At 46.5% G+C, this 12,360-nt stretch overlaps 1 protein-coding gene across 3 annotated transcripts in view; it reads right to left on the bottom strand.

Moving 5' to 3' along the window:
• Positions 1-12,006, bottom strand: part of LOC121276215 (protein-cysteine N-palmitoyltransferase HHAT-like protein) — a 69,017-nt gene extending 57,011 nt beyond the window's left edge. Inside the window, exon 1 of one of the 3 annotated variants that reach the window (XM_041184382.1) lies at positions 11,826-12,006. In XM_041184382.1, coding sequence (XP_041040316.1) covers positions 11,826-11,949 — 124 coding nt within the window. In that variant the 5' untranslated portion in view covers positions 11,950-12,006. Of the gene's footprint in view, positions 1-3,551; positions 3,699-11,825 lie in introns of those variants that run through there. The other 2 variants (XM_041184384.1, XM_041184383.1) reach the window with 2 other exon arrangements.
• Between the last annotated feature and the right edge of the window lie 354 nt (positions 12,007-12,360).

Consider the following 12,360-nt stretch of genomic DNA (forward strand, 5'->3'; position numbering starts at 1 on the left):
AAAGCTGCAGATGCTGATACTATACCCACTGAACTCATCAAGTATAGGAAACTGGCACTCCAGCAGCATCTGCACAAACTTCGCTGCCTCTGCTGGAGGGAGGGGGCCAGTGCCCCAGGATGTGAAGCTGAAGCTGCTCTTTCATGTGTGGAATGTGATGTCCTCTTTCCATGACAACATGATGGGTAAGGTCAGCTATGACAGGACAACACCGGGACCCTTTGAGATCCGCTGTGGCATCAAACAGGGATGTATTCTGGCACCAACACTCTTTGGCATGTTCTTCTTTTTGCTGCTGTCATATGCCTTCAGGTCATCTAGAGGGTGTCTACTAACATACCAGACTGACAGAAAATGGTTCAGCCTTTCTCACCCAACATCCAAGATGAAGGTGCGCCAAGTCCACTTCAGAGAGTTGCTCTACACTGATGATGCTGCATTAGGTTTCCACACCGAGGAACACCTTCAACAGCACATGGACAGACTCTCTCACCCCTGTGTAGAGTTTGGTTTGACCGTCAGCATCAGGAAGACAAAGGATGTTGCCACATCGCCACCTACCAGCATTGACAATGTGACACTGGAGATTGTTGACAGCTTCACATACCTCGGCTCCAATCTGTCACTTGATGCTGAAATCAACACACGCGTCGCTAAAGCTGCGGCTGTTCTGTCCACTCTGAGTAAGAGAGTGTGGGACAGCAGCAGCATGACTGAGAACACCAAACTGTGAGTCTACCAAGCCTGCATCCTCAGTGCACACCTCCAAGGTGGTGAGACCTGGACAAGACACTCCAGGCAGGAGAAGAGGCTGAACAGTTTCCACCTTCACTGTCTCAGATATATCCACGACATCTCTGACAGGACAAGGTCACCAAGTCAGAGGTTCTGGAGTGTGCAACTTCCATCAGCATACATTCATTGCTAAACCAATGATGCTTGTGCTGGATCAGCCATATTCATCAGATGGATGACAGCCGTGTACCCAAAGACCTTCTGTACGATGATGATCTCCTGGGCGTCTATACCTTCGCTATAAGGATACCTGCAAGCAACATATGAAGATGGCAGACATTGATACTGATAACTGGGAGACAGTCGCTGATGGCCACTGATGGATGCTAACTGAAAGGGCAGAAACAAAAAAGTTCAGCTGGCTGAGAAGAGTTTCCCAGAGTAAAGAGGCCAGCAAATCGTGCACCTTCCCAGCACACTGTCCTCCTCTGCAGCAAATACGGCAGAGACTGCTATGCCAGAGTGGGACTCCTGAGTCACAGCGGGCGATGCGCAACATGGACCACCACAGTGCAGACCATCGTCTTACGAGGTGGAAAGCTGCCACCAAAAATAGCTGAAGTTATTCCAAGAACTGAATAACAAAGTTTAGTTACTGACTGAACAGCCTTTTATAAATATGGTAATGTAGTAGTTACTGTAGGCACTGGACTTGCAACAGTGCCAAACAAGCAACCCAGAAAATCTACTGAAGCGAGGAGCAAAACAGATTTGTTACATGACACCAGTAATGGGTAGCTTCATCTGCATAGCTATTCCTCACATGAGCTCCTTCCCGGAACGTCGGTACGTCTGCACATTCTTCAGCTGGATAGCTGGACAGTTATAAAGCGGGGGAGGCGGTGGTATAGTGGTATTGTCACTGGACTAGTATTCCAGAGACCCAGGGTAATGCTCTGGGGAACTGAATTCAAATCCCACTGCAGCAGATCAGATGGTGAAATTTGAATTCAATAAAAAAGTCTGATGATGACCATGAAACCACTGTCGACTGTCGCAGATACCCATCTAGATCACTCATACCATTTAGGGAAGGAAATCTGCCATCTTTACCTGGTCTGGTCTACATGTGCCTCCAGAATCACACTGTTGAAGTTGACTCTTAACTGCCCTCTGAAATGGCCCAGGCAAGCAAAGCCACTCAGGTCAAGGGCAATTAGAGATGGGCAACAAATGCTGGCCTACGCAGTGACAACCACATTCCATGAACAAATAATTAAAAAAAACTACCCCTGCCTAGCCCAGGAATATTCACAGCAAGTGCACTAACTTGTCAGAGATCATTTAGCAGTGATCAAATCTGGGGCTTTCCTGCACTCTTGTGGGGTGGGTCCACAGTCAAAGACATCACTAATTCCAAATCCCACTCCAGGAAGCTTAGGCACAAAACTTTAGATTAGCACTCCAATGCAGTACTGAGGGAGTGCCGCACTGTTGGAGGCCTTTTGGAGGAGACATTAAACCAGGGCCCCATCTTCCCTCTCAGGTGGGTGTAAAAGATCTCAAGGCACTATTTCGAAGAAAAGCAGGGTACTGTCCTGGCCAATGTTTATCCCTCAGCCAAACTGGTCATCGCCACACCGCTGACTGTGGGATCTTGCTGTGCACAAATTTGACTGCACGTTTTCTACATTATGACAACGGTTACACTTCAAGCAGGACTGCATTATGCACAAAGCTCTCCGAGACATCCTGGGGTCCTGAAAAGTCATTCAAATATTTAGAAAGCTGATCATTCATATTCGAGGAAAAAAAAACCTTTCCTTCACACAGCAATTATCAATGATTCTTGATCGTAAGGACATAAGAAATAGGACAGGAGTAGGCCATTCAGCCCATCAAACCTGCTCCAGCATTCAATGAGATCATAGTTGATCCGACTGTGGTCTCAACTCCACTCTCCTGTCTGCACCCCCTCCCCCTATAACCCTCGACCCCCTTTGTCGATTAAAAATCTGTCCAACTCAGCCTTGGATATAGTCATTGGTCTAGACTCCACTGCTCTCTGTGGAGGCAATTCCAAGAAATTCCTCCTCATTGCCATCTTAAATGGGAGACCCCTTATTTTTAAACTGTGGCCCCTAGTCCTAGATTTCCCCCACCCGGGGAAACATCCTGTCAGCATCCACCCTGTCAAATCCCCTCAGGATCTTAGATGATTCAGCAAGGTCATGTCTCCCTCTTCTAAACTCCAATGAGCATCTCTCTCACTGACCCAAGTCGAATCTTGTTTTTAAGAAGAATTTGTGGTTGGCTTATTATTTAAGTATGGCCAAATCGATACGGTACATTTTGGAACTTTTGAATGGAATAAAGCTGGGGGGGTTGCTGCAGTGGAAACGAATGGCCAGGTAGTCGAAGTTGGGGGGGGTGGAAACAGCAGAGTCAGTGCCTTTGCCTATTTTAAGAGACTGCAACGTCTCTCGCCAGCTGCAGCGACACTCAAATAGCCTTGGGGGGGGGGGGGGGGTGCACGGTTCGAAACTCGCCCCCGAATAATTTGCGGGCGAGTTTCCCCCTCGCCATTGATAAGTCACTTTAACGCACCATTTGCAAATCTGCAGCATTACGGGTCCAAAAAAAGCTGCTTAGGCTATTCTGTAAACATGCAAACCGAAACAGAGAGAGAACTGCAGGCAGTCTGAATGCTTTGTAAGCCCATGCTTATACAGTGGCGAGGCACTTGCTATTTGGCATCGATTTTACAATGCAGCAGTTTGCAGATTTTATTTTCAAAGTTCCTACATTGCACTGACCTTGAATCCAGTACGTTAACAAGAGGAGTCACACCCGGGGAGGTGGGAACAGTGAAGTTCTTGTACCTAACTGAAAATTTGCCTCAGGTCTCACTCGCGCCTTCGTCCCAATGATTTGTTTTTTGCTGATAGGGTCAGACCCCCGGCTGCGCTGCAGAAGTGTGAGGAGCAGCGGATTATTTTTAAATGCAGCCCAGCAGAGGAACTTGGCTCATCCCGCCCCGCAGCTGTCCATCAAACACTCCCGCGTTTAGCAGTTCCAGGAGGAGAAGGGGACAGCTTCCTTCGACCGTCCACCATTCCTAATCTCACTCTCCCCCGCCTCTCCTCTCTCCGCGAAAGCACGAGAGACACATGATAAGCAGGAAATTGGTTCCACATCTTCATCAGTTGGCAAATTACCCATGTTGTCTGCCTGCCTTGTGTCCTCACAGTCACATAAGTATGGAATTACAGCACTGAGGGAGGCCAGCCCATCGTGCCTGTGCCATCGCTTTGACAGAGCTATCCAACTAGTCCCACTCACTCTGCTCTTTCCCCCATAGCCCGGCCAAATTCTTGCCCATTGAGTATCTTGCGAATTACCTTTTGAAAGTTATTATTGAATCTGTTTCCAGCAGGACCTTTCACTTGATCGCAAGTGGTACACCTTCCATGTACTGTGCAGGTTTGGATTTGCCAAGGCAACTTCTGGTTTGATCTCTTCCTTGTTAAAGGGCCAACCTCTTAATTAATTGTTTGATGAGCCTTTTATTGCTGAACACAACGCAATGATGTAGAGCATGTTAGCCTTGTGTCCAGCAGATCCTCCTCCTCCGGGCACCATGTCCCTAAGAGGGCGTTTCCAACCATAGACGTCCACTGGACTGGTCCCTGATTATACTTGGCGAAGCACCAAAGTGGTTTGCTATTGCCTTCAGCAGGGTGGCTGACTAGGAAGCTCTCCTGCTCTTACCGCCTGCCATCAGGCGTATCGGAAGGATTTACAGGCTGATAATCAACCTGTTTGGCTGTATTATAAATGCACCTTCAGTGGCCATCACATCCTGGAATTGGACTTGAGCCTCAAGCTTCTGACCCAGAGGTAGACATGCCACAAGACCTTCGTGTCTGACAGATAGGTGATTGGGGAAAAAAAAAAAACGGCTTCAAGTTTTTTTTCTCTTTAAACAGTATCCCTTTAAAATTTACTCTTAAAAAAATGAATCCAGAGCCATGCCTAGAAAGAGGAACTTGTTTAACGAGGCTTGTCTCAGTAAATATCTTTGTTTGGCAAGTGTATAAGAGGTTACAGAATCAAGGTGTATAGGTGGAGTTAAGAGACAGATCAGCCATGATCCAATAGAACAGCAGAACAGGCTTGAGGGGCTGAATGGCCTCCATCTGATTCTATGTGACAAAAAGTAATTTCACAAAAAGTGCTCATTGGCACAACAGGTGCCAACTGATGGATCCCAAATTTTCCCGCTCACCTTCTCACCCTATCCCTTGAATAACAACTTGCCTCTGTTGTCCACTTCAATGACCTTTCCAAAGTAAGACAGATTTGTATTTATACCGTGTCTTTCACAACCTCGGCAAATTCCAAACTTCTTCACAACAAGAGCACCACATTTTGAGGTGCAATCATGGCAGCCAATTTGCGTACAGCAAGCTCCTATACAGAGCAATATGATAATGACCAGATAGTCTCATATTTATTGCACAAGATTGAGTATATAAAATGTGGAATGGGAAGAAACCATTAGGCCATGAAAACTGCTAGTCCTCAGGGTCAACGATATATTCATGGACATTATAAAAATAACAATACCCCTATCTAGTTCCCCCTCATTTTTTAAAAAGTCTTTTAATAACTTATATGGTATCTTTTAGATTGGAAACATCCCAAGGTACTATCGCCAAGTTTGCAGGCGACACAAAAATAGGTGGGAAGGCAAGTGGTGAGGATGACACAGAGTCTACAGAGGGATATAGACAGGTTAAGTGAGTGGGCAAAAACGTGGCAGATGGAATATAATGTGGGAAAGTGTGAGGTTATGCACTTTGGCAGGAAGAATAGAGGAGCTGAATATTACTTAAATGAAGAAAGACTGCAGAAAGCTGCAGCACAGAGGGATTTGGGAGTCCTTGTGCATGAATCCCAAAAAGCTAGCAAACAAGTTCAGCAAGTAATAGGGAAGGCAAATGGAATGTTAACCTTTATTTCAAAGGGAATGAAGTATAAAGGTAGGGAAGTCTTGCTAAAACTATACAAGGCACTAGTTAGACCACACCTGGAATACTGTGAAAAGCTTTGGTCCCCTTATCTAAGGAAAGATATACTGGCATTGGAGACAGCCCACAGAAGGTTCACTGAGTTGATCCCAGGGATGGAGGAATTTTCTTGTGAGGAGAGGTTGAGTAGGTTGGGCCTGTACTCATTGGAGTTTAGAAGAATGAGAGGCAACCTTATTGAAACAAATTATTGAAACAAATAAGATTCTTAGGGGACTTGACAGGGTAGATGCTGAGAGGGCGTTTCCCCTTGTGGAAGAGTCTAGGACCAAAGGGCATAACCTCAGAGTGGTTAAATGGGTCACCCATTTAAGACAGAGATGAGGAGGGATTTCTTCTCTCACAGGGTAGTCAATCTGTGGAATTCTTTACAACAGAGGGCTATAGAGGCTGGATCGTCAAGTATATTCAAGACTGAGATAGACAGATTTTTAATCAGTAAGGGAATTAAGGGCTATGGGGAAAAGGCAGGAAAATGGAGTTGAGGATAATCATGTCAGCCATGATCTCATTGAGTGGTGGAGCAGACTCGATGGGCCAAATGGCATACTTCTGCTCCTAAGTCTTATGGTCTTATCATAAGATCAGAAGTGGGGATGTTCGCTAATGATTGCACAACATTCAGCACCATTTGCAACTCCTCAGATACTGAAGCAGTCCATGTGCAAATGCAGCAAGACCTGGACAATATCCAGCCTTGGGCTGACAAGTGGCAAGTAACATTCACACCACACAAATACCAGGCAATAATCATCCCAAAAAGAGAGAATCTGACCATTGCCCCTTGAGGTTCAATGGCATTACCATCACTGAATCCCCCAAGATCAACATCCTGTGTGCTACCATTGACCAGAAACTGAACTGGACTAGCCATATAAATACTGTGGCTACAAGAGCAGGTTAGAGGCTAGGAATCCTGTGACAAGTAACTCGCCTCCTGACTCCCCAAAGCCTGTCCACTATCTACAAGACACAAGTAAGAATTGTGATGAAATACTCCCCACTTGCCTGGATGAGTGCAGCTCCCATAATACTCAAGAAGCTTGGCACCATCCAGGACAAAGCAGCCCACTTGATTGGCACCACATTCATAAACATTCACGCCCTCCACCATTGCTGCACAGTAGCAGCAGCGTGTACTATCTACAAGATGCACTGCAGCCATTCACCAAACCTCCTTAGATAGTACCTTCCAAGGCTGAACTTGTTCTCACACTGAACAATTTCTCCTTTAACTCCTCTCACTTCCTCCAAATAAAAGGTGTGGCTATGGGTACCCGCATGGGCCCCAGCTATGCCTGTCTCTTTATGGGGTATGTGGAACAAAAAACTGCGGATGCTGGAAATCCAAAACAAAAACAGAATTACCTGGAAAAACTCAGCAGGTCTGGCAGCATTGGCGGAGAAGAAAAGAGTTGACGTTTCGAGTCCTCATGACCCTTCGACAGAACTGTTTTCTTCTCCGCCGATGCTGCCAGATCTGCTGAGTTTTTCCAGGTAACTCTGTTTTTGTTTTGGATTCCTTGTTCCAGTCCTACTCCGGCCCCCTCCCACAACTCTTTCTCCGGTACATCGATGATTACTTCGGTGCTGCTTCATGCTCTCATCTGGACCTGGAGAAATTTATTAACTTTGCTTCCAATTTCCACCCCTTCATCATTTTCACATGGTCCTTCTCTGACACATCCCTTCCCTTCCTTGACCTCTCTGTTTCAATTTCTGGTGATAGACTGTCCACCAATATCTATTACAAGCCTAGCGACTCCCACAGCTACCTCGACTACAGCTCCTCACACCCCGCTTCCTGTAAGGACTCCATCCCATTCTCTCAATTCCTTCGCCTCCGTCGCATCTGTTCTGATGATGCTACTTTCAAAAACAGTTCCTCTGATATGTCCTCCTTCTTCCTTAACCGAGGTTTTCCACCCATGGTGGAGGGCCCTCAACTGTGTCCGGCCCATCACCCGCGCATCCGCCCTCACACCTTCTTCTCCCTCCCAGAAACATGATAGGGTCCCCCTTGTCCTCACTTATCACCCCACCAGCCTCCACATTCAAAGGATCATCCTCCTCCATTTCCGCCAACTCCAACATAATGCCACCACCAAACACATCTTCCCTTCACCACCCCCCCGGCGGCATTTCACAGGGATCGTTCCCTCCAAGACACCCTGGTCCACTCCTCCATCACACCCTACACCTCAACCCCCTCCCATGGCACCTTCCCATGCAACTGCAGAAGGTGCAACTCCTGCCCCTTTACTTCCTCTCTCCTCACCGTCTAAGGGCCCAAACATTCCTTTCAAGTGAAGCAGCATTTCACTTGCACTTCCCTCAACTTAGTCTACTGCATTCATTGCTCCCAATGCAGTTTCCTTTACACTGGAGAGACCAAACGCAGACTGGGTGACCGCTTTGCAGAACACCTTCAGTCTGTCTGCAAGCATTACCCAGACCTCCCTGTCGCTTGCCATTTTAACACTCCACCCTGCTCTCATGCCCACATGTCCGTCCTTGGCCTGCTGCATTGTTCCAGTGAAGCTCGACGCAAATTGGAGGAACAGCACCTCATCTTCCAACACTTTACAGCCTTCCAGACTAAATATTGAGTTCAACAATTTTAGATCATGAACTCTCTCCTCCATCCCCACCCCCTTTCCGATTTTCCCCCTCCTTTTTGTTTTTTCCAATAATTTATATAGATTTTTCTTTTCCCACCTATTTCCATTATTTTTAAATGTATTTCCATCCATTGTTTTATCTCTACCTTTTAGCCTATTTCGATCCCTTTCCCCCACGCCACCCCCACCGGGGCTAACTGTACCTTGCTTGTTCTGCTTTCTACCCTTAATTAACACATTCGTTTAGATAATATCACCACCTTCAACACCTCTTTGTCCTTTTGTCTGTGACATCTTTTGGTTGTCTCCACCTATCACTGTCCCCCTATCCAGCTCTTCTTGTCTCCCTCACCACCACCAAAACCACCAACCCCCCCCCCCCCCCCGCCACACCACCCCCCCCCCAACCAACTTATATTTCACCTCTTTTCTATTTTTACTAGTTCTGTTGAAGGGTCATTCAGATTCGAAATGTTAACTGTGTTCCTCTCTGCAGATGCTGCCAGACCTGCTGAGTTTTTCCAGGTATTTTTGTTTCACAACCACTACCATCTAGAAGGACAAGGGCAACAGATAGATGGGAATACCACCACCTGGAAGTTCCCCTCCAAGTCACTCACCATCCCGACCTCGAAATATATTGCTGTTCCTTCACTGTCGCTGGGTCAAAATTCTGGAACACCCTTCCTAACAGTACTGTGGGTGTACCTACACCACAGGGACTGCAGTAGTTCAAGAAAGACAGTTCACCACCACCTTCTCAAGGGCAATTAGAGACAGGCAACAAATGCTCACCTAACCAGCGATGCCCACATCCCTTGGATGAATTTAAAAAACTCAGAATCATGAAGGGTTTTGGTAAATTGAACAAGGAGAAACTGTTTTCAGTGGCAGACGTGCCTCTAACCAGAGAAGACAGATTCAAAGTAATTAGCAAAGAACCAGGAGTAATGTTCTTCACATAGCAAGCTGTTATAATCTGGAATGCACTTCCTGAAAGGCTGGTGAAGCAGATTCAATAATAACTTTGCAATGAGAATTACTTTGAGGGGGAATTTGCAGGGTTATGGGAAAAGGAGGGCAATGGGAGTAACTGGATAGCGCTTTCAGAAAGCCAGTACAGGCACAGTGGGCCGAATGGCCTCCTGTGCTGCAAGATTTATGATTCCACCACTTGTGTGACTGCATGAGCAGCTTGACCTTGCACTTTTTCAGCCATGTGGGCAGAGATTGGAGGGAGCTGGCAAGGGGTCACACACGTGTTACCATCTTGAGAGATGGCCCAATTACACCAAACCACTTGTACTTGTCAGTGAGCTGCAGTAAAGCAGATCTGTAGCCAGTAATTAAATCATATATTAGCGTTCTGGCCACAATGGGGATGATGTGCAAGCAGTGAGTAATTACATATTTATGTGAAGCTTATGGATGTGAGGCTGTGATTTAAGGGTCATTCAAGGTGAGGGTTGGGTGTGTAAATTTCACAACCTTGATGGTAAATAATTCAAGTCAAAGTGTGATTGACATCATTGTACATACAATAAACATGGCTAGTGTGTTGAATGCTTGCAAAGTGTGGCTGGCTCGTCTTACCTCACCTGTCCTGTGCAGTCCGTTTGATTGACACCCCATCCACCATCTTCAACATTCACTCCCTCCACTACTGACACACAGTGGCCGTAGTGTGTACCATCTACAAGATGCACTGCAGCAACTCACCAAGGTCCCTTCGATAGCACCTTCCAAACCTGCAAATTCTACCACCTAGAAGGACAAGGGCAGCAGACACATGGGAACACCACCACCTGGAAGTTCCCCTCCAAGTCGCTCACCATCCTGACTTGGAAATATATTACCGTTCCTTCACTGTCGCTGGGTCAAAATACTGAAACTCCCTCCCTAACACCGCAGTGGCTGTCCTACACCACATGGACTGTAGCAGTTCAAGAAGGCAGCTCACCACCACCTTCTCAAGGGCAATCAGGGATGAGCAATAAGTGCTGGCCTAGCCAGCAATGCCAACATCCTGTGAACAAATAAATTTTAAAAAGTTTTGCCACTGAGGTGGTCAGGTTGGTACTGATTGCCCTGGATAACTGCTGTTGTTGCTGCCTGCAAGGCAGTGATAGTTCAGTGCCAAACATTTGACTCCCTCCCCTGCCTGGTCTCACACAGAAGAGCTTCTACCTCCTCATCAGTAAACTTGTGTCTGACAAAAATTACAACAATGATACGCATTCTTAAGAAGAAATAATTCTGATGTAATTTAAGCTCATGAAGGTCTTCAAATCATTTATGCTAAGCCCCACCTCCCTCCACCTCAATGGAAAGCTCCCAGTGATTAATCTCCATAATGGTGGAAGCTTGCCAGGGTTCCTAAAAACAGGCTAACCCCAGAAACTGTGATGGAATCAACCTACTTCTGGCTGGTCAGACGGACTCTACCAGGTCCCTGCTGAAACCTGGAGAGGATCCAGAGGAGATTTACGAGGATGATCCCGGGAGGAGGGACTTCAGTTATGCTGGGGAGATTAGAGAAACCAGGATTGCTCTCTTTACAACAGAGACGGTTCAGAGCAAGTTAACCGAGGTGTTCAAAATCATGAAGGATTTTTATAGAGTAAAGGAGAAACTGTTTCCAGTGGCAGAAGGGTTGTTATATATTTATGAGTGGGATAATCCAGAGGGATGAGTTAAATTTCCATCATGCCAGTTGGGGGTAAATTCAGTTCATTAAATAATTCTGAATAACAAGCTAGTATTGGCAATGGCTACTGTATTGTCAATAAAACACTAATGGATTAACTGTAGGAAAGGAAATCTGCCATCCTAACCTGGTCTGGCCTACAGGTGATTCCAAACCCAAAGTGGTTGACTCTTAACTTCCCTCTGAAAGGGCCTAGTGAGCCCCCTCAGTCTTTCCAAAGTCTACAATCCATCTGGGCTGCAGTGATTCAAGAAGGGAGGCGCGCTGAATGCTTACCTTGCTTATAGCGCCCACACCCCATGAATGAATAAAAGACCCGGACAGTTTACTCCCAAATTGGTATGAATAATCACAAGTTGTTACACTTTAATGTAAATCATCCGACTAAGCACCAAAGCGCCCTTTGAAATGATTTTTGTTTAGCATCTATGCATTTACCAGGCACTGCACTGAACAAGAGTTTAGATCCTTTCCCCTGTTGACATGGGGCTGGGAGCAAGCTGACTTTCTCCCCCTCATGAACAGAATACTAAACGCTTTAAACAAATGTTTCCAACCAGCATGTTTTGAGATACCAGTCACGCACTGGATGCCCTGCATTCAGAGCTTGTTGAAAAGCACCGTCCCTCTTTCTCCCTATATCTATAAAGATAAAACGTAACTCCTTACCTTCACAGAGACCTCCGGACCGTGCGAAGGTTCCACCGCGGCAGTGCAGCACCCCGCTGGCTGGAAGTGGGAGTGACATGTTTCTCGGGTGCTGCAGACAGCGACACCCATGTCCACAGCACATGTCCCCGAGAAGCTCAGCCCTTGCACTGTGGCTGCGTGAGGTTCTGCGGCTCCTCACATCCCTGGTGTGTGAAAGTTGAACACACCCGGACTTCACCGAACTCCGAGCCTCTTGATAGTTGCTGATTATGAGGGGGGGTGGAGGGAATTGGCCTCGACTGCTCCTCTTCCTGAGCACAGCAAATCCTGAATTTCTACATGAATAGGCATGCTGCGATTTGCTGAAAGAACGCCGCAATATTTCTACCAAATGCTGCTTTTTTAATGCTGAATCTTAACCCACTGCCTGCCTCCCTCAAAAGCTGCCCTCTCCAATCCCCCAGTTTCACAACTCCTCTTTCTGTGCTTCAGTTAGTATTTAATCTCATTCTAAATATATATTTTTTTTCAAAACCCTCAGTTACCATCTCGA

The sequence above is a fragment of the Carcharodon carcharias genome, chromosome 3, assembly GCF_017639515.1.
Source record: "Carcharodon carcharias isolate sCarCar2 chromosome 3, sCarCar2.pri, whole genome shotgun sequence".
NCBI lineage: Eukaryota > Metazoa > Chordata > Chondrichthyes > Lamniformes > Lamnidae > Carcharodon > Carcharodon carcharias.